General features: G+C 36.2%; 1 protein-coding gene across 1 annotated transcript; it reads left to right on the forward strand.

Annotated features, from left to right (window-relative positions):
* The first annotated feature begins 558 nt into the window (after nucleotides 1–558).
* On the forward strand, nucleotides 559–24912 carry CUNH14orf39 (chromosome unknown C14orf39 homolog). The gene is made up of 17 exons (XM_042815062.1): nucleotides 559–607; nucleotides 918–974; nucleotides 3256–3382; nucleotides 6611–6700; nucleotides 10419–10606; nucleotides 11091–11133; nucleotides 11530–11650; nucleotides 11902–11996; nucleotides 16519–16658; nucleotides 17100–17179; nucleotides 19264–19349; nucleotides 19442–19506; nucleotides 20604–20674; nucleotides 21764–21921; nucleotides 22362–22497; nucleotides 23937–23994; nucleotides 24710–24912. The coding sequence occupies exons 1-17, from the start codon at nucleotides 559–561 to the stop codon at nucleotides 24910–24912; spliced, it is 1767 nt and encodes a 588-aa protein (XP_042670996.1).
* The last annotated feature ends 474 nt before the right edge of the window (nucleotides 24913–25386 follow it).

The raw sequence follows: 25386 nt of genomic DNA on the forward strand, positions 1-25386 counted from the left end.
ATGTTCTGATTAGGTACTGATTGCATCCTTTCAGGAGGGCGACATGAGTACAAGCTGTTTAAAAAAACAGAACTGAATTTCTGCACGTAGCAGCACTCTACAAACAGAAGAATCAATTTGCAATAATCTGCTTTCTGTTGCATTTTAGTTCTGTCTTTAATCCCACTTATGCACATACTTTCTGATTTAAATGTACTTTGCAATTATTTCTGGAGGACTGTACAGAATGGATAAGAAGCTTTTCCATTACCATCACTGCAGTTGATAGGCTTAGTAAACCAGCTGGACTAGAGGCTCCACTTTTTGTACACGAGCGTTTCTTACTGCATTCTTCCCACCTTCCAAGAATGCTAAACCTCTTCAACACAGAACTTCTCCAGGAACATTTACCTAAGCTGTACACTTCCTTTTTCCCCAGCTGTGGCTTAGACCTCCAGTAAATCCATTACTACAATTGGTGAAAAATTTGGTTCCATTAAAATGGAACTTTGACTTGTTTATTGTATTAATAAAGCTTTGTAAATCTGTGAACTGCACTTTTCTCCCAAGGTTTACACGATGAGTGACAGACTCGTAAGCAACTTGGATAAACTCCTGCTTGAGTTTGGTAAGTCATTATATTGTATATTTTTAAAGTGAAAATTACCAGTGCACTGCATAAAGTGATATTTTTAACTTCATGCAGTTACATTAACTTTAAATAAACATTTAAATATTAGGGTTTTGAAGATCACCTACATAATGATGACGTTATGGAGCAGGGTTCTACAAATTACTTAATAGCAAAATTGCTTGTCTGAAGGGGGACTTTTAGATGTCTCATTAAAATCTTTGCTAATTGATGTTTGTACAATTAATGTTGCAAAATGTTTGTTTAACAGTTCATTGCAGATAAACGTGTTTATTTTTCTTTTCAGTTTTCCAGCTAAAACAAACTTCTTATGCAAAGGAACATGTAAATCAACAGATAAATTGTGAGTAGTGATAAGATATCATTTTATTAGCTGTTGAATACTCTGTTTCATCAGTCCTGATACATGTCTGAGTTTCAGAGGCGGAAGCAAGCTTAATAATGAAAGCTGCCCAGTGTCCTGCTCTCACCCTGTCTCATCTTTTGCCATCAATACTTGCTCGTTCTCCCTAGCAGACTTTGCTTTTGCCTTCGACTTTTAGCTAATGCTGCTCAGCTGTCTCATGGACAGCCAGTTTCGTGCTGCGCCATTTCCTGCTCTTACTCAGTAGCTCCTCACAGTTGCTGGCAGTTCTTTGGTTCAGCTGTGCTTGCTCAATACATCTGCCACTTGTCTGCCTTCTCTCTTCATGTTTTTTGTTCTTCCCAAATTTGGACCTGTGCCTCACTGCTTCTTCTCTCTTTCTGTCTTCCTACAATAATGAAAGTTCTCTCAGTTGCTGCAACCTACTCAAGCCTGGTTCTTCTTTTCTGTGGTCGAGCAGCTGGTCATTTTATTTGAAATCCCAAACAGTAACACCAATGGGAAAGCCTTGCTCCAATGAAATTCTTTCTTCCTAGGACTAACAGTATAATATTATGGACTTAGATCTTGGCTGATTTATTTATTTTTTAACTATCCCGCCCGTTGTATCATTCAGTTACAGGAATGGATATAGAGACAACCTAAAGAAATCCATGCTCATCTCTGCTACCTCACAGGTAGAAGCTGAAGTTCAAGTCCTTCAGGAATAAGAGTGTTCTGCATTGTATTGGTGGCAGTATTTCTAATGATCTTGAGTGATACGTCCAAGAAAGTACTTACATATTGAGAGGGTTATCAATATTAGATCGAAGTATTTTGAACATTAAAGCATCTATTACACAAAATCTGGTACCCATAGAGTTCTGTAATAATTCTTTGGTCTCCGTCTGTAAATTTAGAGCTATTTGTGGCTTCAAATTTGTTCGAGCTTAATGCTAGTGAGCATGTTTTAGGTGAAATCCAAAGGCTTAGTAACTGTAGTAACATACTACAGTTGTTTGAGAGTTCAGTTGAAAATGTGCATGAACTCAAAAGAAACACTTAGACTTCAGGTATTCAAGGTATTAAGACACTGTATATACTCTGGATTACTCAAGATATTAAAATACATTGGGATTCTGTTGTTTTTTGCTGGCTGATGTTTATCTCTGACAGGTACACTTCTCCTGTATCAGCCCAGATGGACCTGCAAGTGAATATGTAGCAAATGCTGCAAAAACAGACCCAAAGTTTAGGATGATCTAAAGCTATAGAGCAGTAATTCACACAACTCGAGATAAATCTCAACTAAGATGCCCTCCTTAAACAGATGTGAGGGGGCAGGATGTCTGTGATTGAGTGACTTCAGTTTAGTGGCACCATCTTTGTTGTCAGGGCAGCAGTGATGACAAGGGAGATTTGGCACAAGTAGTTCTGAACCTCTGTAGGAAAGAATAAGAGATAGAAAACACAGGGAAACAAACAAACAAACATGCACTTCGTTCTGCCCATCTCATTGCAATGTGAATATGCGTGGTAGCTCTCACAGCTTGTACTTGTGAAACAATGCTGGTAACATCCATGTTTTTGGGGATTTGTCATTACAATAGATGCTCCTCATTAATTGGCATCTATTTCCTACTCAATATATTAATCCATCATACATTACATTTTTTATTTGTATTTATTTGCTCCCAATTCCAGCAATCATTTGTGTATATGCTGTTAGAGATGTTTTTAGTTTTCGTTTCTTCAAGTCAGCTTTTCCATTTAAAACATTCTTATTTCTGGACTTCTATAAAATAAAAGGTATTTAAAGAGACTTTTATCTCAAGCAACTCTTGTGCTCCGATCGGTCTCCCAGTTGCAAGCATTACCACAAGAAAAGTGGCTCCCACTGTTCTCCTGCATACTACCTCTAGTGTCTGCAGACACTTGTCCTTCTGTGAACTTTGGAGAAGAGTTGGCATTAACTATTTATAAGCATTTTAATTTCTACCACTATTAATAGCTTCAGTTTCACACGGACTGGGATGGAGAAACAGCACTGATGTTTTTTTCCAAAGCCAATTTCATAATATTAAATAAAAATCAGTGTTCTCACCACACAGCTCTTTTTTTTTTTTCATTCACTTTGTTGTTGCTTTGCTTAACTGCAGTCTGTTTGCTCATCTGCTACTACTGAGACCAAGCACTTAGGAAGAAATTTTGATTCTCTGAATGTAGACTTTTTATTTCATGGCTGTGTTGCAAGCACTTAAACATATTTTTACATTTTCAGTGTATTCTTCAAAAATCACAGAAAAAAGGAATGAAATTGCTAGATTGCAGGAAAATATAAATAACTGCAATGATGCAATTGCTGATTTACGCAAGCAAAATGAGAATTGTAAGGACAGCTGTAACGTGTAAGTATAATGGGAGCTGAACTTTTAGTCAGAGCCGGCATTAAGAGTCAGAATATAAGAATATAAGAATATAGCCACAGAATCACAGAATGGCTTGGACTGGAATGGACCTCAAGGATCACGAAGCTCCAACCCCCTGCCACATGCAAGGCCACCAACCTCCACATTTCATAGCAGCCCAGGCTGCCCAGGGCCCCATCCAACCTGGCCTTGAACACCTCCAGGGATGGACGGGGCATCACAGCCCCTCTGGGCAGCCGTTCCAGCACCTCACCACTCTCTCGGTAAACAACTTAGCAGATCCTATCCTTTTTGTTTTCTTGCAAATCTATACCTGAAGATAAGTGCTTGAATATAGATGTCCGTTGCATATATTTGAAAAAAATTATGGAAGGTTTCTAAGAGTGAAAAAAGAAATGAAAGTTGCACCAGAGTCCTTCCTAGGTTTCCAAGTAGCCACAAAGAGAAGAAGGAAAGGAATCATAAGTGAATGGAGGTTTAGTTGGCAGCTGATTGAATTGATTGTCATTCTGTAATGATTTGTAGCTTTGTTAAAATAAGTTAGGAAAAGATTTGAACTTGAGAATAAAATTTCAGTTTATTTATACACTTTTTATACAATATAAAATGAACACTTTTGTAAATTACTGGAAACCATTCCATGCTGATTTCTTTTTCTTTTCTTTTCTTTTTTTTTTTTTTTAAGTTGTAAATCAGCAATTAGGTAATGCAAACAAGGAAATAAGAAATTAAGGGTGAACTAAAAATCTGACCAAATTTTGAGCTATTAAATTCAAAGGGCATTGGCTGAGGTCCTAAAAAGAACAGTCAGTGGCATTAATGTAAAGAGACTGAAAATAAGAAATGACTAAATAAGGGATATGGATATTCACAGAAACTATGCTTGCAGAAGGATGAGATTTTGTCTTAAATTATTGAAAATATCACCCATCAACGTACTGAAAACTGTACTAAACAAGCCCTAGCTGTGAGATCAGACAAAGGAAGTACTAGAATCATCTTAAATTTCTAATATTTATCCTAGTTGATACTCCTGATACTCTGGACAAGTTTCTAACATTGGTCTTGTAAATTCAGATTCTGTATTTGACTGGCAATCGTCCTCACAGCTGATTGATTCAGAGATGAGTATCATTACATTTAGTTGCCAGGAACAGTCAATAGAGCTCTCAAAGAAACTGCTTGTTGTCTGGATTACTAGACATCATATTGAGGCACAAAGACTTTGAACAAAATACTGCATTCTTACATGCAACAAGTTACTGAAAATACAGTACATGAGATGTGGATCAGGATACTACTGTGATTTCTAAAAAATCCATAGAAGCCTATTTAACAAAGAACTGAAGAATACTATGACAAAGAAGAAATACATATTCTTAGGAACATAATGACATTTTTCTAACATTTAGCTGCTTGAATGATTCAGGCATGATGTGTTGATCCAAGAGCAAGAAGTGGTGAAATACTGTTGATGAGACCATTTCAAATGTTATCATTCCTCTTACAGTGTTTTAATTTGTGTTCATGATGGTGGAGTGGATGGAAATATAAAAGAAAGCCGGATGAACACAGAATGTTTCTAATTTAGGACATGAACTGTTGTCTTGTCCAGCTGGTTAAACCACAGGAAATTTTTAGTGCCTTCAGATAAGTGTGGATAGAGATTTCTCTATACCTTTGCTGAAAGGAGGAGCAAACAAATGCAATAGTTATCAAGAGCTTCTACGAAATGGTGCACTTAGCAAACTATGGATCAACTACTTGGATCCTTCATGCCTCATTCTGTTGCAAAGCTTATTCTTAAACTCTGTGTTCTCCACATGCCTGAAGAACAAGTGTGAATACAAAATGAAACATGCATTTGGCTTGTAAAAGTGGGTAGAGCCTTCTGATCCCAGGCTGAATGTGGCTCTAGGCAGCCTGGTCTGGTGGTTTACGACCCTGCACATAGCAGAGGGGTTCAAACTAGACAATCATTGTGGTCCTGTTCAACCCAGGCCATTCTATTGTTCTATGACTCTATGATTCCATGATTCTATGATTGATCTCTGGTTAATATGATTTCCGTGACTTTTTTGTTGCTCTTTTTTTTTTAACTCCAAAGAAAGACATGGAGTTTTCTGGAAGAAGATCACAGTGTTTGTGTGCCTGTGTGCACCTACACATGTGCTATTAGTTTCTGACTTCTAAAATCTAAGCCCTTAAAACTGTGGCTTTCTGTTGAAACTTCAGAAGGTGTGGTGAAGAAGCATTTCTTAATTACATTTTTAGTGATTAGTGGTGCTAGCCAGTTTGTGCCAAATAATGCTAAATATCCTGAACCAATGCTGCACTTCCTCGTTGAACTTTTTTTCCAATGAGAAACTTTAATGCTGTTATAGATGTTGATTATGCATGTGTTCTATCACCTGGAGTATGTTGTTTTTTTGCTCAAGGTTATTGGACTTTAGCAAATTAATTGTCTATCTTTATTTCCATAATGGAAACAGCTGTTTACACCACCTTTGGAGTGCTTGTCCAGAAACACATCCATACTTTCTGTGATTGCACACTGCACGCTCTCCAGTTTTGGACCATAGGGCATACTCACCCAATGCCCTTTACGTGCCCTACTCATGAATATGCAGCGTAAAATGGACCACATGTCCTCGGTTACTCTTACCATTGCAGTAGAAAATAGTTCCTTTGCTCAGCTGTGACCTTATTCTGCATTTCCTCATTGATAATTTCCATCTCTTTAAATGTAACTTGTTGTTGTTGTTGTTAACCTGTTCCAAATCTATGTAGGGCTTCAGGTGCTTTCAGATTTTCTTCTTCTTCTGCCTTTTTGGTGCTTGATGGGATCTATGCAAGTGCTCCTAAAGTTGGGATTTGTTTGCATGTCTCCTAGGTCTGATAGTTCCAGCCAAACTTCATTTATTAGAGATGTTTACATTGCCCTAGAGTAGCAGTATTCTGGATGATGCCATAGAGGCAAAAAAGAACATATCTTGCCAGCAACTGAAGTTCAGTTCTCATCTGCAATTAACTTATTTTCAACTACTTAGCTGGAGCTTTTTACACTAGAAAAATACGTGCTTGACTTTCAGCACATTAAGTGACTTGCTCTAGTTAGCTAGCTAAAGTAAGTTGTTCATGTCTTCTTTTTTAATTGCTTTTTTATTAGGAAGGACCATTTACACACTTCTTTTTTGTACTTTGCAGCTGGAAGCCCACATATGCAATTCTTAGCAAGCATGAAGAATATGTGAAGAATGAACTTGAAGTTTTACAAGAAGCTACAGAAAATGAGAGGTATCAGTGATCATATGAGATAAGATTTCTAGAAGCAGTGCTTGTTGATGGCAGTGCTGTCTAAATTGATCTGCGAAGTTATGCAGTCTGCATCAAAAAGTTTTGGTAAACATTTCACTGTAATAAAAGAATATTCACTTTCCATTATTAGGAGTTCACCTGTGACTTTGTAGATGCTAGTGAAATAGGATAAAATATAGCTTTTTCAGATAACTTCCCAAATTTCTATAACGATTTTCAGAACACTGTTTAATTGCCCACAATTTCAAGAGAAGCCCTCTGAATTTGGATAATCATAAGGTAATCAGTGTTTCAGCTTTGACAGAAATACAAAATATCAGTAGTTTCAGACATTCAGGTTTGGAAGACTTTTTGGAAAGCAATGAGGTTCGATGTTTTCCAGAAGCATCACATAAATGAACTTGAGCCTTTACTTTCACATCTGCACTAAACAAGATAACAGATGCATTCAAATAATTTGTTTTTCTTTATTTATGAATAATTCTTCAAAATAACTACAAAGCATTCAAGTTCAGTATTAGATCATGAAAAATAGGGCGAGTAGAATCTATAATCTATGTACCAGCACTGAGTGGGATGAAGAACAGACCCTGAAAATTTTCACTTAAATTTTGGAAGTGGGTTGTGACAAAGTTAAAGCTGTGAAATATTGTTTAACATTCAGGAAAAAAAAAGTCTTTATTTTAGAGAGGTTGCTCACCTTTACTGATCTGCTTGGGAAGAGGAAGAGGTTGGTTAGTTGTGTGCTAAAAAAGTCATGGCAGATCCATCTAGACATCTAGATAGCAGTACAGGGGTGTTACTGTAGGCAACTGCAATTTCAAATGTTGGCTGTGTTTTATGCTAGTGTTCTTCTTGCAAGTAGTTCAAGACAGCAGAAGTAGAATGCCTGGCAGCCTTTAATTAACTCTGTTAGTAGCTGATCTGCCTTCCTCTTTAGAGCTCCGTATTCGGTGAAAAATGAAGCTAAATTGGCTTTCTATGAGTATATGAGCCATTTTGGCCTTCACTAATTTGAGCTGACAAGCCAAAGAAGCATTACTTTTAAATTGCTTCTTTAGATAACTAGTTTCAATTCCAACATGAAAGTGTTTGCTTTTTTTTTTCCTCCTGAGCTTTTAATTGTAAAACATCATGGCTATAAACCATGGAATAAATTTAATTCATGTATTTCACGAAAGTTGTCTCGAGAGACTTCTTTCAAATACAGTCCCTCTATACTGAAGCATTTGCTGCTATACTCAAATCAGCAAGGCGTGCATTCAACAAATTCTGAATAGATAAATTAGGAAGAAAAATAAGTGCATTTAAAACGTTATGTGCTGAATGCCCTTCTTAAGCTGGCATTTGTGGACGTTCAGGACATGCTGCTTTACATGCAAAGATCTTTTTAAAAGATGACTTTAATGTGAACAGTACTGAATTCTAAACAGCTGATGTTCAACTGTGTGAATGGAAGGATGCGAATTACTTAGGAAAAATACTGGAAATAGAGTCAATTCCTCAAGATTTTTATGCTATATTCCATACGGCCATAAATATTTATCTGTGGAAAACAAATTTTGGGGAAAAAGTGTGTTTAAATTTTGAGGATGATACTCAGAAGCCTGAAATGTATCACTTGCAATTATTTGACTTTGATTTATATTTTAAAATTTATTTGCAAATGTCACTGTTGCTTAGCTATTGTTTGTAGAATCTATTAAATTAAATGGAAGTATGTATTATTTTATCTTCCATACCCTGACAGTATACACAAACGTTTAGGAAATCCAATAACTTCACGGATTCCCAAGACTGTCCATGAAAAAAGCCATGAGAAAAACAAATAGACTGATGTCCTTTTCTACATAAAGTTTGGAAATTTCTCGATTTCACAACCTTGAATCATAGCAGTGTTAATCTACAACTTCTTTCCCTTGAATATGTGTGCTGCACCTCAGTCAGTTTAATGGGATGCCTGGAGCATCGTTTTATTTGAAAAATGAGATCTCATTTTCTGCTATGACATTAAAAAATTGACATTTCTTTTGTAAGAGAAGAAGTTTCAACAATTGTGTATGGACAGAAATGTCTCTTGTGCTGCCCAGTCTAACCAGCCAGCAGCCAAAGTGTCTGTTTTTCCGTCAGTCAGTAATAGCAGTTTGACATATAGTTATTCTTTAAAGAGGAATACTGTGATTTACAGTGAGAGCTGGTCCTTATTGCAGGCAAACAGGTGTGTCTGTGCCTTCAGTTGCTGTTATGCATAATGATTTGTTTCATAGAGGAATTTCTAATTAATCTGCAGTGTACTGATAATGTAATATTTTCACACGTGCTTCTGTTATTAAGCTTTTGCTTTCAAATGTGGAGATAAATATACCAGGCCTTGGTTGTTGTTATTGATAATTTTAAAAACAGTTAATAATTAACTCTTGCTTTCCTGCAGGTTACCTGTGTGTGACATGAACAGTTAGAACCAGTTCCTTTGTTAATTACTCAGTGTTCATCACTGTGCTTTCCCAACAGATACTGAGTTTGCATTGGAAATGACCTGTAATGCATGCTAGACCTAGCAGCACTACTGGAGTAATAAGAAATGCTTCCCAGTCACACAGTTGAATATTTGATCTGCTGTTTGCAAGCTATCCTGCAAATTCCTTGTCTAATTGAGAAAACAGACCAAAGAATCTTATCCAGAATAGTCACTGTCATTGACTTAGCACAAGCCAATTTCTGTTCTGTCCAATAGTACTTCTTTTTCTCTTTTTTCCAAGGAGAATAATGATCAATTTTCAGCTTTATGTGATGAATTACATCTAATTGATTCTTATGGTGGTTGTTTTTATAACAGTATTTCAAAAGCTCATTTAAACTTTAACAACGTCATGAAGATTTATTTAATGGGACCTCTTAATTGATGCTACCTGCTTTAATAATTTGTAGCTATGTTCTCACTCAATGTCAGTGAAATTATATCAGTGTGAGATTAATGTAGAGGGCAGTCTTACGAGAAGCTGAGTATTTTGGATCTTTTCCAGTGAAGCATTGAGGTGTTTGCTTAACCTTAGGTTTGGTAGTCTTGTTATTTTAGTGTGACTGTTGTGTTTGTGTGAGGTTTCCCTCAATCAGATAGCTCAGCATTTCTGCAGCACTGCATCAGGCTGATCTAAATCACAGAGTCATAGAATGGCTTGGGTTGGAAGGGACCTCAAAGATTATCAAGCTCCAACTCCCTGCCACAGGCAGGCTACCAACCTCCACATTTGACACTAGATATATATATATAAATACTGTATGTATATAAATACTGGGTGCTAGGCCAAATGATCCTTTACTGTAAGTTTGATACAGCTCCACTGATACAGGTGGAGTTGTGCCAATAAGCAGAAGCAGAGAATTTGGCTTGCTGTGAGTTTCATTAAACAAGGAAGTTTAATTAAACGAGGAAGAACCATTTGTCATCTGTCAAGCTGCCTTCATGGTATGGTTTAGATTCCTTTCAGAATTATGGCTGTTATATCATGAATGTATTTTTGCTATGTACAGCACAGTTTTCCATGAAAACAGATGGAAGAAAACAAAATGGAGTCGAATAGAGACATACTGAAAAAGTACTCTGACCTTTTCCAGAATAACAGCAAGTTTAACTGAGATGATTCCATTAAGTAATAGCTTTCCTTTCTAAAAGTTATCTAAATTATATATTTTATAGGAAAATGTATCAAGATTACATAATCCAGTATAAGGAGACTCTGAAGCAACACCGTGAAAAATATGCAGAAACTGCCCTTGCACAGGAATATTACAAAAAAAAGAAAGAGCTTGAGGAAATCCAGAACAGAATTCAGAAACGGTCTGAACAATATAAATTGAAAGAAGATGCTGACTTGGACATGCTTGGTACTGTTATTATCAATGCTAATGCAGTAGAGCATGTTGCTGGTGGACTGCATGTTACAGCCCTGTACAGAAATCCATTTATTGATTTATCAGCGCTTCTCTTAAGCTGATAAAAAAATCTTCATTTTTGTTGTACCATGTTTAGGAAAAAAACTGTAGCAAACTGAGATTTGGAAGACGAATTTAGTTGGAGGATGCATGCTAATGTTCTTTCCTCCAACCTGTAAGTGTAATGGGGAGAGGTTGGCCAGTGGGCTTCTTAGGGTAAAAAAATCAACCAGTATTAGTTTAGAATTAGCTTCTCAAACACTTACTTGCTTATTTACTTATTGTGCTATTTTAAATGTCATTACTTTCTGTATTATTGCTATTACTTTTATGAGCTATTACACAATGGTAAATGTTCCTGAACCATTAATTTAAACTGTATTTATAGAGAAAATGAGACTTGTTAATGTTCTGAAACAAAATTTTATTTTTACAGAGCCTGCTCCTTTTAAATCCATTAATGACTGGGCTTTATATATGTATCCTTGAAGTGTAATGTTAATACAGTTTACAGGAAGGAAAGTTTATATTTAACTTTCACAGCTTTTGATTTAAAAATATAGTAATTATGTTTAGAGTGGCAGCACAGCCATTTCCCCATGGGATAATTGTAGGTCAAATAATAGTTTTTCAGTTAAAATTTGCTGGAACATTTTGAGGAAGATAATTGTAGTTCACCTTATGACCTATCAGTCAAAAAGCTTCATTAAAGAGAAGACTGAAGTTGGATTTGGAGACTTTCCTAAGACATGTGGAATAGTCAGGACTTTCTGTCACTGTAGAACTTGCACTTACAGCATAGAACTGTGAGGGACCTGATTATATCCCCTTCTTTAATAAAATCATGTTGCCACGTATATTCCTTAATTTGGAAGTGCTTCTTTGAGACAAAAAACACAGGAAATGTTAAAGCTTGCTGAAACTGCTACACAAGAATCAATTGAACTAGAAAAAGAAGCAGATGAAATAGAAATGAAAATTAATTATCTTAAAAAAGTAAGTGTGTATTATATATATGTAGGTACTTATACAACTGACTTGCTGAAACAAAATAGTAGTATATTTTCAAGCATATGAGCCAACAGGATGATACTAGAATTAATGATTATTCATTATTATCATTTTGGCTACAAAAAAATTCTGCTTGCACTGATTCATCAGTTTAGAAGCCCTTTGCAGCAAGTAGCTGTATCATTTTCACATTTTTTTATTAAATTGTCATGTTTATTTATTCTTTTTCTTTTAAGACATTTGAAGAGACCACAGAAGATCAAAATAATTCAGAAATGATTGAAGGAAAAAATCTGAAAAGTCTAGAGAAACCAAAGGAATTTAAAGAAAGGTGTGTTTCAAAATTCTTTCCTTCTCCTTGCTTTCATCCAGAAAAACATCTCAATATTCACACAAAGGTGGCAACAAAACACAAGTTGTTGCTGTAGAGCGACTAGCAAGGTTTTCAACCCAAGACATATGAGTCATTTACATAACTTTAAAAGAATCTTATTTCTTGGTGTTCAGTGGTGGCAAATTTCTATTGCCAGAAAATAAGTGTTACCTGGAAATAACTATTCAGAAGTATGTTGTGTAAAACTTTGCTCCTCACAGCTTCTGCTAATGGATCTGTGTGGATAGTTTTATGGCTTGTAATTACAGTTACAGTGACTGTGCAGTCAAAAATAGAATACATTAACTATACTGAACAAGTATTTGGTGAAAAGTTCAGGGTTACAAATGTCATTGCCTTCAGCTCCAAACTACTCTTAGAAATTTAACACTTAATTTGGTTCTTAAAAGCAAGTGTGAGTGAAAGTTTCATTGACAGGATTAATGGCTTAGTAAATTAGTCAGTGGTCATTTACAACTGGGACTCGCTTTAATTTGAGCTCAATTACACTGACTGAAGTCACCATCAGGGCCATCTTGCACTCATCTGGATTTCTTGTGAGTATTAAGACATGAAACTTAAAACTGATTCTATTGGACAAAAATCCAAAAGACTTAGTCCAAATGATTTTATGTCATGGTGTGCTTGATAAGGGTGCTCTTCAGAGCTTTGAACTGGGATTTAGTGGACTATATGTACAGAAAGCTGTCCTTTTAACTGTCTCCTTCCCCAGGAACACTTTACGTTTTTAATATCTTCTTATAGAACCCTGTATTATTCAAATGATTAATTTTTCATTGTTTAAGATCTTACACCAGTTCTGCCTTCTTATCTAAATTTGGTATGATTGGCAAGATCTCAGAAACACAGGGAAACAAGAAATCCATGCAGTTCTAAGACTGGGTGAAGAAGATTGGAAATACTCCCTTAGAATTCTCAAAGGGCTCCAAGTATGTTCAGTATGCAGAAAATGCCAATTAAAAGCATACTACAGAGGGAGGAGATCTCTGTTTTAGGCACAGAGGTGCAAGAAGTACTCAGTGAAACCACTTTTAGAAAGGAATCTGCAGGGTGTTTGCTGGACTTGCCACTTTCATAAAGTTACCTCTTTCATAAAGTTTTCAGGTGCCTGAACCTTCATCAAAAATTGTGCCTTGATTGTGCACAAGTAGATCTTTTGATGCTCTGCTGAAGTTTCATGGCTTACATCATGTTATAAGATGCTGTAAATATTTCACACCATTCTAACTCACATTGCTCTTTAACCTCCATGTATGTGTTCATGTGATATAGCATATACTACCAGACCACAACCTGATTACTAATTAACATTGCTTTTCTAGAGTAAATTTTAAAGCATATTCTTGCCAAAGTTTTGTAAAACGTAAGGGCTTATGGAAAATGGTGTAAAAGTTGTTTTAAAACATCCCTCTTTAGTGTATTAAAAGAGAAAGGAAGCACAGAAATATCTGAGTAACTACTGATGGTAAAAATTGGAATATTATTAATCTGTGATTGTAATCACTGTGGAAAGAAACAGAAAATGTACTAAGACAATGATTCAAGTGAATTAAAACCTTTGTAGACTCAAATCAATATAGAAAAATATAACAAGAGAGTAAGGGTACCAAAGGCAGAAGCTGTTGTGCAGTCACTGCAGGGTAATTCCTGAGCAGAGAGATCTTTGTAAAGCAGGAGGTAACTTTCATCTTCTGCCACAAAAGAAGAACAAAAAAAGAGTTGCATTGTGAAAGTCCATAAACTGATGCAGAACAGCATGGAACCAGCAAACGTCAAACAGAACAACAAAAGCACTGAGCAGAATAACGTACAAATTAATACCCATGGAATACTGTAGAGGGCTACAAGATAAGAAAGGAACATGAAAGTTAACTGATAGCTGCTGGTGTATCTGTTCTTTGGGCAGGAGGATGGCAGTGGTAATCATTTTGTCAGAAAGATTGGAACAGCTGCAAAACACATTAGTCTTCTGATGCAACCTATTTTCTTTGAGTAGTGGACTTTTGTAGTGCACCAGTTATATTCAACAAGTATTATAGTTCAAATTTCCATACCAAAAGTCCTCATCAGTGACCAAAAAGGAACACCAAATAATAGTGTATACCTGGTTAAATTTTAAAGTGATTCGGACTGCTCTTGTGTCTTGAACTTTTTTGAAGCCCTGGATTGTGTTTCTTGATTAAAGATGGTATTACACAGAAATCTCCAACAGTGCTTTGGTATGTATCATCTTCATTCCCTATGCTTTTCTGGAATGCTTAGGAGAGATTAAATTCATTTATTCTGCAATCCTGGCTGTTTTTTTTTTTCCTTCATTTTGATTATGCATTAGTTCCATCTCTGAATACCAAAAATACCTTGTGTTCCAAATGAGGAGTTTTTGCTAAAACTTCTTCTAGAGGAAGAAGTTCTGTAGAGTATGATTTCAGTCCCTTCTGTGCCTTTGCATTACAAGTGATAAGACTTCAGCGATCAAATAAAAGACTTTGCAATTTAATTCTTGTAAAATATTGTAAATCTGTTTCTGGACTTCTAAGTGTAAACATCAGTGAAGAATCACAGAATCATAGAATCAAAAAGACTGGAAAAGACACACAAGATCATCCAGTCCAACCATCCCCTTACCAGCAATAGCTCTCACTAAACCAAGTCCCTCAACACAATGTCTAAACGTTCCTTGAACACCTCCAGGTTTGGTGACTCCACCACCTCCCTGGGCAGCCCGTTCCAGTGTCTGACCACTCTGCTGGGAAAGAGTTAACCCTGTACTGACCACAGCAACTGCTAAGGAAATGAAATTTTGTATTGACCTAAGAATATCTTTTTTTGCACTTTAATAAAAACTGAAAATATTACATGTTTTGCCACAGGGATTGAGATAAAGATCTTTTGTCCACTCAGATGTCTACTTACAGTGAAGCAAAAAAAGGAAGACAAATGATGTTTCTTGTTATTGCAGTTCAGAATATTTTCACTTTCAGTCTGCAGTTTGATTTTTTTCCCAGTAGTTATTAATGTCAGATATTTATTTATTTATTTATTTAATAATTTTTTGGGTGAGGGAAGGGAGCAGATGTATTGTGTGTTTATGAAGTTTAACTGCAGGTCCCTTTGGAAGATTTTGTTACTTAAAAAAATCAATATCTCGAGAGTTTCTGACTCCTGTTGGCAACTCTACCATCAATCCATCCTTCTGAATAGATATGTGTTGTAAAAGAATGGTTTATTTTCTGTATGGGAATTCTTTAGAAATACAGGGAATTGTCTGCTGGGTTTTACAAAAGCACACAGAAACTGACTCCAGGAACTTTTAAAAACACAATTTGATACCCGAAGTAAGTAATGTAAAAGGATTGGTTACTGGCAATCTAAATCATGACCATCAGCAGCAGCCTTGTTCAATTCATTTCATTTTTGAATGACTGTGATAAAGCCGTTCTGAACAAGGAAAAGCCATTTCAGCCTGGGTTCTGTGCTTAGCTCTGCTTTGACTAATCCTAAAGTTCTCCACATCTGATCTTAAAGATACTCAGTCATATAAACATCTTATTTTTTTGTAGTATGCAGGTGCTGTAAATGAAAGATAAAGATGCTTTTCAATTATTTCTGTTTGATATATGATTTTATTTGTCATAGTAGGTGGTCCATGGTTTCCATAGTTTGTTAGATCCAGTATCTTAATCAATGCTTCTGGTTTGGCCAATGCTTCTGCTTTAGCCAGTAGCGTTACTTATTTTACTCTTTGATACCTTACAAAGTTCATCTTACATTTTACCTTATTGGTGAAAAATATCAAAAAAACTGGAGCACAGAAGTGCCAAGCAAGAATGTCAGGGAGGAAATAAAATTAAAAAAAAAAATTATTAAAAATAAAAAAAGGGTAAGTGATCCTGTGTCTGTTTCCACTCCCTATGTTTGTGCTTAAGTCCAGGAGCTCCTTGTTGATCCATGGAGGCCTCCTGGCATTCTTTCCTGGCTGCCTTCCCTTTTCTCAGGATGCACAGCTTCTGGGTTGGAGGAGACAGTCCTTGAATACTGTTCAGCTTTCTTGAGCTCCTCTTCCCTCCAGGTCTTTCTCCCATGTCACCTGCCAAGCAGTTCCTTGAAGAGTTCAAGGTCTGCTCTCTTAAAGTCCAGAGTAGCAAGCCTGCTGTGCATCCTCCTTAATGCACCAAAGATCTTGAATTCCACCATTTTGTGGTCACACTCCACTGTTTACTGCCATTTTCTTTGATGCCGACAAAATTCAAGTCAGCAATGTTATGATGATCACTTTGGTACTGTTGCATGCCCTTTGCTTTCAGCAATATTCTATGGTGTTCTTCAAAGGGAAACTAAAGTCTTATTGATAGCTGGAGCTGAAAAGAGCTAGAATCCCCCTAGAAGCATGCATTTCCCTTGAGAACTTCACTTATTTGAAGCTGTTGGATTTTATGATTTCTAATCTTTTTTTTTTTAGGATATTTGAAGAGAGTGAACATCCTTCTTTGTCACATGAGAAACATCAGCTGTACAAACCATTACAACTCCCATGCATTCCTCGGAAATCAGTCCAGTCTTCACAGACTGCTAGATTCTCTATGCAGCAAACAGAAACAGGTGCAATGTGCTTCTAATTATCTTTTTTTTTTTTTTTTTTTTTTTTGAGAATTTTGAGTTATTTTTGTGTAAATAAATGGGAACCATGGCAATGAATATTCTCAGCTGTTCTCACTGTGATGGAAGTAGCTAGGCTTTCAGCAGAAGTCGGGTGCATACCTGTCTTTGTGTTCTGACAACTTCTGATTTCTCTCTCTGTGCATTGAGTAAAGTGATGTGGAAGATATACCTAACACATTGCATCAGAAAAAAAACTGAAGCATACTTCTGGGAATGTTTGTAAATATATGGTAAATGTAACTATTATTTGTAGTAATTTGCTTGGAACTTTCACATTTTAGCTCTTCATGAGCAGTAAAATTTGCATGCTTTGTTGACAAGTTCAGTTTAACAGTGCAATGCTTTGGATACTGAATCCTGTTTATATGTTTGTAAATTTAGGGAGAGAAGAAAAAGAAAATCCTATGGAACAATCAGTTGCTGCTAGCAGTTCTTCCAGCCATGCAGAAAATCCATCCCAGGTATGAGTACTGCCACTGGTAAAATGTGAGACTGTTTTATCTATTGTATGTGCTTGTTTAAGTACAAAATACTTCAAACACACCCACTGCTATTTTGTCTTTCATAAAACTTGTTAATGATGGATTCAAGATGCTGAAGACTTGGTAATCATAAAATTCCTTTTTCGATGCCATTTCTAACTCAAGTGAAATTGCTTAAGTTATCATAAAGTGCTTCATGTTATTACTGCTAGTCACATTAAACGTTCTAGTATTGCTTCCCTGCAGGGAGCCTGCTTTAGCAAGAGGGGATGGACTCAGTGTTCTCTTGAGGTCCCTTCCAACCTCTGCGATTCTTTGATTCTGTGTGATTTCTTTCCAAACTTGGTGTGGACTGTATGTCCAAAGAAAAAACTTCTGTTTAAACACATATAATTTGATTGTGTGCAGCAAAGTTTTGGAATTCAAGAAGGAATATAATCTTCTATTACTGATTCATCATCAGTCATCTACTCTGTGGGAAGGGATTTCACTGAGGACTAAGGATGTAGGATGCTCTGTGGGACTGTCTACAGTTTATCCAGAAAAAAAAAAAGGCTTAGAGAAGTAAAACCTCAGTAGCATTTCTTTGTACACTTAAGAAGTTCAGAACTGTGTTTCCTTCTCTATCCCATAACTCCTATGACATTTTTTTTGAAAAGGGGAAGTGTATTGCAGCTGAATATCCTAAAGACACAAACACAGTAAAACAACCCAAAAACAAGCTGGAGGAATAACTTGCACAGTCACAAAACAACACAAAAGAAAACCCACACTAATAAAAACACATTAGGTGAAAGAAGATTAACAAGGCTGATAGACTGTTGAAGTATAAAAGGAGTACTGGAAAAGGTGGCATCATCAGAGATAAATAGTTTGCAACTATTTTTGCTGCGCAGCAATGTGGGGAAGTGTCCATACTGAAACTTTTCCTCACAAGGTATGTGTCACTGGACCTATTTCAAACCAAATGTCAGTGAAAATTTGCCAAGTAAAAAAGTTAACAGCTGTGATTTTCTTGTAACTTACCAAGGAAATCAAGGTTATTGTGAGTGCATCATCAAATGCTTTAGGATTGAGCTTGTGGGACCAAAACCACCTTCATTAAATAAGACAAGGCAGTATGAAATGCAAGAGCTAGACTGAATGAAGCAAGACCAAAGTAAATTTCAGGTAGTTGTGATTTGTGACAGGCTTAGGGAGCTGAACGTGATGAAGATGTTGGAAGGGTTGTTGCCAGGGTAATCCAGATGAGGATGGCTATCTGGGACCTAGAATTGCACTTAGAAAACAGTGGGAAGCAGTAAGTCAAGGTTAAGCAAACTTTAAGAAGGGGTGACAGCAACGGGCAGAAGATGGAGTAGAAGAAAAAGATTGGAGGACAGGAGGTCTTTATGCTTCCGGAAAGGAGCTGTAAACTAAAGAAGGTGACTGGTGGACAGATTCTGCACGTCCAGCCCTTTTGTCCCCTACCCTGATTCTATGATTCTATGATACATTTTGCAAATTAAAACCAAACCACAACTAGCAGCTCCCTGTGAAATAATATGTTATCTCATGCTGAGGCATAGACTCCTAGAGCCATTCTGCCATTATGGAACAAATACATGCTACGTGTTTGAGTCAGACCTTCTGATCTGGCCAATGTCTGTGAGGGGAGTGTTTGCATGTTACCTACAGTTGTTCAGTCAACCTGGCAGACTTAATCACTTCTGTGCGTTCTGACTTTGGCCTTAGAAGGTGGAAACAGGCCTGGCTACAGCAGTAATAAACATGAATAAAGTTTGTAAATTGTGTAATGCTATTTGTATGACTGAAAAGTTAGTTATTCACCTTTAGTTATCAGTGCTGTAAATGCAACTTTATTAGAAATAACAGATGTGGTTTTGAATAACATGTAGAAAAAATGTTAAACTGTAGGTAAAGCAGACAGGCAAAAAAAGTTGCATAATTCCTAAAAAGAGCTTAACGGAGTGGATTTATGCAATCTAAGGACAAATTGGAAGGATACTGTCAGAGTAACAATTTCACGTGCTGCCTCTCTTGAATTTTTCTTGGTGTTTTAGATGATTATTGGCACTGCTGCAACTACTAATCTACAAGTTGTCCAAGTTCCATCAACAGCAAGTTTTCAAAGCCAAACGCAGTTCAGGTAACTTTTCTCTAATGAAGTAGCTTTCATTTTAGACATTAAAGTTTATGGAAATAACCCACATTCAAACAAGTGTAATTTTTGTCTTTTAGACTGCTACGGCCTCCAAAGCAAGTGACTGCTAATCAACAGTTTGAGAGTGAAAAAAGTGTAATAGGTAAAGTGCCACTGCTGTCCTCTGATAGATGTGCTCTAACTGTATGCTGACCACAAAATGATAAAACAGAATATTCTAGAAGCCACACTGTCACTCTGATATGAAGTGGACCACCATTTGTTTTCCTTCTCCACTTTATTTAGTTTTAACTTGTGAGTACAGCAGGCAGAACTGAGTCTTAAGTTTAAATGAAGACTGAACTGTGCAGTAATGTGAGATGCATTCTTCATCAACCACTGCTAATAAAGGGAATCCCCCAGAATTTCTAGTAAATCCACACTCTTAGTCTCAGGCTGTTTGGGCAAAATGAAAACCTGTTTGCAAATCTACTGAGAAGGCATGAGGAAATGCAAAGAAAAGGGCTATAGCAAACAAATATAGGAATCCTGAAGCATCAGATTAAGATCATTAAGAATGAAAACTGATATAAGAAATACACACAGAATGCTTACAGAAACACAATAGAGAATCTACAAATGCACCTGTAGTTTCGAAAATCCAGGGCACTGAGTTTTAGTTTAAATGCACTTTTTCCTAATTACACTGTCCATTTAAAAAATTAGAGCCCATTTTTTTCTATAAGTAGAATCTGAATTATGTGTCTTAAAACACAAGATCTTAACTTACAGTGTGTGAAACATTGCGTGGTCTCAAGCTTAGAGCAGAAATTTGAGTAACATTCTTCTCATTTCTTATGCTAGCTTTTGCCCAGGTCTTTAAGACATTTCTTCAGTCTCATGGACATGCTTTTTGTACTGTTTCCATGTGGTTCCTATTGACTGGTGTGAGCATTCTCAGAGTGCAACAGAAGGATTGGGCAAAAGTAGCACTCTCAGGGAATGACAGCTGAAGTTGAAGAACTTACCAGACAAAATGAAGCAGCCTTAGTATAGCTTTGACAATAATAAATGGCAGAATAGGAGGAAAATATTATGAAAATTTGCCACAGAGTGGGTTATTATGGAAACTACAGTCAGAACACTTCCTTATCAATAGCAATGCCAAGTTAATAAATCTTTTTCTTCCTCACCATGTAATTTTTATTTATCCATTTAAAATGCTGTTATAATATAAGGAGTGCTGTCTTTTTTGCATAGAAGACCAAGAGGCCAAATGTGATGATAAAGAAGCAGGAGATGAGCCTAAGGATTCTTCTTACATACCTCAAGTAAGCAGAGCATTTTAATGTCATAAGCAGCTATTTTATTTACAGTAGTCAATCTAACTTGATGTATTTGAGTCTTTTGGCAAGAACTAATTGTAATTCTCAGGAATTGTCAAAATGACTCATTGTAAGGCAACCAACAGAAGCCATTCCTTCTGATTACTAGGAGGATGACCTTGAGCATATCAGCATTCTGTGGTTTTTTAATGTTACCTTGACAATGGGACATTGAGGACAACTGTCCTATGCACATGATAGTTTCTAGAGAGAACTGTTGTGTGATGTTTTCATCTGTGGAAGATAAGATACATTTGAACATTTTTTTGCATTTTTGCATTTGAAATTCACTTATCCCACAGAAATATACCACAGAAAGTAGGCTCTGTGCTGGCCACAGATTCTGAGTGGCTGCTTTTATTGGGCTTTTATTACTTGAATGGGAATTTAGGCTCCATGCCATATTATTGAAGCCAGTTCTGTGAACACCTTGCATATGCAGGTGATACTGAGATCAAGTTTGAGACACTCAGCGTCCTCTAGCTGGCTTACTACAGGCTGACACCCGCAGGCAACTGGTGGAGAACAATGTTCTCAATATGTTCTTAATGTTCAACAATACTGAGTTTAGTGAAAATTGCTCCACAGAATCCAAGTGTACATTCTCAGTTAACATTTCCTGAAAAAGAGAAAATATTCTTAGTGAGATAATGCATACTCTGATGGTTTGTTCCTTTAATTTGCTAGGAAATATCAAGAGGATTCCAGTGTGACTTAAAGCATAAGCTAAGAGATGATTTAGAAAGAAACCAAGGCATTGTTTTCAACCAACTGAAATGTTTTTTTTTGTGTGAATGAAGAACTTTCATATATAGTTTCAATTGGAAGAAGTCAATTTTTAATCAGTTAAATTAAGGTTTCAGTTGTAACTATGGTGAATATGTAACAGGAAGCATTTGATTAAATTGCCTTTATTTTTCATGCAAATAAAAATAACTAACCTTAAAACATACAATGAGCATGCTTAGAGAAACGGACTAACACTACTTTGGGAAATTACATGTGCCATAAATACTGTTGTATATTTCTTAACAGGACAGACACATGTATTTTAAGCCAAATGAGGATAATCCTGACACAGCAGCAGAAGGTGCAGAACGTTTTCTAAGAGCACCTGAAACACCGGAGTTTGTTGGAACACCTGAGTCAAAGGGGAAGAAAACCCAGTTTTCCAAAACACCTCCATTTGACTTGTACGAATAAAGCTTTTGTCCAGGTTTCCTGAGCAAAATTGTAATGATGCTTATTGTTCCAGTATTTCCAGAATTTTTGAAAGGTGCTATAGAAAGTCTTTCATAGAAAGTTCTTAAAAAAAAAAAAAAAAAAGACAAAATACAAATTTTTTCTAAGTTAGACTTTGTTCTTGCAATATCATCTCTACTTGAATTGTAGATTGCTTTTCTTTTGACTGTTTTTTTTAAGCATTTTTTTCTTGGAGCATGAGAGCAAAAGGAAGGGAATTGATTAAGAGCACCACCTCACTCTGATGTAGAGGGTTGTATCACCTGTTATATGTTGCAGGAAGCAATTATTGATGGAAGCTATAGAAATGTAGGAAAGTCAGAAAGAAAAAAAGCCACCTGTGCTACCTTTTAAAACCATTGATGCAGTTTCTACCTTTTTGTCTTTACAGCATTCACAACATGGGCTGTGAAGAAACAGCATCAAAATCTCCTGCTTTCTTTTCTCTTTTGGGCATCTCCCAGAAGTCACCTGGCTTTAATTTGTTTGATTCTTCTGTATTTGGGGCAGAAAATTCATCTGATGAGGTAAAAATAAGTACTTAAGAATATTAAATTTCCAAAAGCCAAAACATGCTGAGGAAGTAATAGTAACAGTGAATGTTTTTTTTCCAAACCAGACTGCTTTTTGGCGAGTGTCTTTTAAGAGCTTGCTTAATTTTACACTGGGTATCCTTTGAAAATGATTATCTCCTTATCTGCCCATGTGATGACCTCTGAGTGTGAATCTTTCTCATATGGCTATGCAGATGCACAGATAGCTAGATTTACAAAAAGGGTTTCTGACTCAGCATTGCAATGCAAAATTGTAGATACTACTCACATGAGTATCCTGTATGGTTTTGTTTGGCTGTAGCAGGGAATCGGTCACTTAAAATGTTAGGTTTTTATCCTCCATATTTCACACAGTGTGGAATATGAAGGGAAGGAAAAGTTCATCCATTAGAAATGTTAAAATGTAAGTATGTACTAGCAGCTATATTTAAATCAAGGCTATAGATAGGTAGCTAATTAAAACAGAGCCTGGAACCCTGGTAACACTTCTTATCCTTTGCCTAACTACAGTGCTCTACAGTAATTTTTTTTCCTTTCCAGGCTAGCAATATGTAATTGGATATTTGAGATAGGTGTGCATCAGTGTGGAGTGCATTACTTAGGTATCACTCACTGTAATGAACATTCAACCCTCATTGTGCAAATAAGGGAATGTAATCCAGGTATCTCAGATTTCAGTGGGTGTGCTGAGTCTTGCAGTTACTAGGTGAAAACTGAAGGAGGGAAACCACGTTTTTATTTTGTCTTTAGTGAAGAATGTGTCGGTGATGCTACCTGGCATCAGCAGCGTATAGGAGAGAATAGGCTGGTGAGTAGTTTGTGAATGGTTTAGGAAGGGGATGGGTGTAGGTAAAGTGAAGGAAGTGCGTAGGTAAGTTGTGTAATGCTCTCAGAGCCCATGCTATACTGTGAAAGCTCAGGAATTGAGCAGTGTCTAGCAGTCACTTTAATCTGTGGTCAGATGGGAGTTTTGAACTTATTTATCCATTATAAAAAGAGCTTAAGAGCTCTTCTGAAGTGTAGTAAGTGCTTATTTGATCATTCTTTCTGGCCACGTCAAATCCTACTGGGAGGCTGTAACTGCTGTTTCTTAGAGGTTTTCTAAAATTTTGCAGAATTAAACATTTTTGAATCTTTTCAGGTTAAAAAACAGCAGAAAATCAGATCAGGTTTTGGCCTGTTTACAATCTGGTGTTTTGTTCCAGAAAGTCTGAAAGTGTGCATTTGTAGATGTAAACAAAACATGAAGCTTATTGAAGAGCTTACCTTGAAACTTCAGGGTTTGACATATGAAGTTAAATTTAGAAACCGATATTCACTGGCAAAGTGTCTTTTTCACTGATTATGTGTCAGCATTAGAACTTAGGTTTTTTCTTTCTCATTTGTTAAATAAAATGACTGTTACATTTCAGATAGATGAAGGTTATTCTGTGGGAAACTTGAATCCCATGTCACCACATAAAGATTTTGGTAAGTCTAAAAGTGGAAAGAATTAGAAAGTGTTTGTGTATATCAGCTGTATTTTATTTATGTTTATATGGCAGGTGAGCTCACAATTCTGCTTAACGAGGCACCTTTGGTTGTCTAAAAAATGCTCATTTGTTGCATACTGATCTGTGATAACCCTGCTTAGTGGCTTGTTACGTCAATTTGTATTTTGAGTAGCTTAGTTTTATTCTCAAAATACCTGTCTTATGGGATTCGAATGTCTGAGATGTCCTGAAAAAACAGGTGTGAGAGAGCTTCAAACACACCTCATGCAACCCCTGCTCCTTCTGAGATGAACAGCAAGAGGGGAGAAAAGATTTTAAGTGTCAAAGTTCTGTAAGCTTTTTCACTCCTAAAAAGAAATCTGTTCTGTTAATGTAAAAGTTATCGTACTTGGAAAATGCAGTTTTTTAACTTAAAGCTACTAGCTTGGTGTTGGAAGAACAGATCTATTGTTTCCCTCTCCCCACAACTGAAATGAAAATAGCTTACAAATGATGAGAGAAACCTAGATCATAAGTTTAAATCAATGTAGGTGCACAATACAAAAATAGCACAAGTAAGGTAGGAGAATCAGACATTGTAAACCATATTTTCCTATGACACTCAGCAAGCATTAGGAGTAAAATATTATTAAAGAAAAGTATACTGAATGCAGTAAAAATTAATCTAGTAATATATTACGTATTCCATATAGGAAGCTTATTTGGGAAATCAGAAAGTGAGGACACGTTTGCCTTTCCCTTCCCTTTGGAATCAACTTCTCATGCTTTTGGAGATGGCAAAGATGACTTCAGTTTTCCATTTGCATTTGGACAAGATCAAAGATCATTGCAGTCTCCTTCTGTGAAAGGTTTTCATTCTTCCTTGCAAAATACAAAGCCATCTACATTCTTTTGAATACCTCTGACTTCCTTTTAAATTCTTTTCCTACTTAGCCTTGACAAATGCTTCTGTTTTCGTAAGTTAAAGTACAAAGCATTTCACCTTCTTTCATTTCACATAACAACACATTATTGCAATTGCTGCAAGAGTGCGTGTACATTCATCAAGTGCGTGCTTTGAGATGCAGCTTTTATTTTTCTTATTTCTTTTCTAAATATGTTGTTTTCATGAAATGTTATGATCTACCTAAACTGTCTCTTGGAAGTAGCAGATATGCCATTTTAAGATAGCATGTGGAATAATTATTTCCTTATCTGTGAGAGCCTCCAAACTCCTAGATACTTAGAATCTCTGACTTAAACATTAAAAAAGTAACTGTTTATTGTTCTGGACGAAGCTGAACTTGAGTTACTGTTCTTAAATTGGTTATCTGTTATAAAATTCTTGAAATAAACATTTTCACTGATTTTTATGTAAAGTTTTGTAGTT

Source organism: Centrocercus urophasianus, unplaced genomic scaffold (assembly GCF_019232065.1).
Source record: "Centrocercus urophasianus isolate 14NV4802_14NV808 unplaced genomic scaffold, USGS_Curo_1.0 seq_14, whole genome shotgun sequence".
Lineage (NCBI taxonomy): Eukaryota > Metazoa > Chordata > Aves > Galliformes > Phasianidae > Centrocercus > Centrocercus urophasianus.

Excerpts from the sequence above, each read along its gene's own strand:
- CUNH14orf39 (XM_042815062.1), top strand. The coding sequence starts at position 559 with ATGAGTGACAGACTCGTAAGCAACTTGGATAAACTCCTGCTTGAGTTT. Across the intron at positions 3,383-6,610 it reads TGTAAGGACAGCTGTAACGT|CTGGAAGCCCACATATGCAA; the intron begins GTAAGTATAATG and ends TGTACTTTGCAG. Across the intron at positions 16,659-17,099 it reads TATGCAGCAAACAGAAACAG|GGAGAGAAGAAAAAGAAAAT; the intron begins GTGCAATGTGCT and ends TTGTAAATTTAG.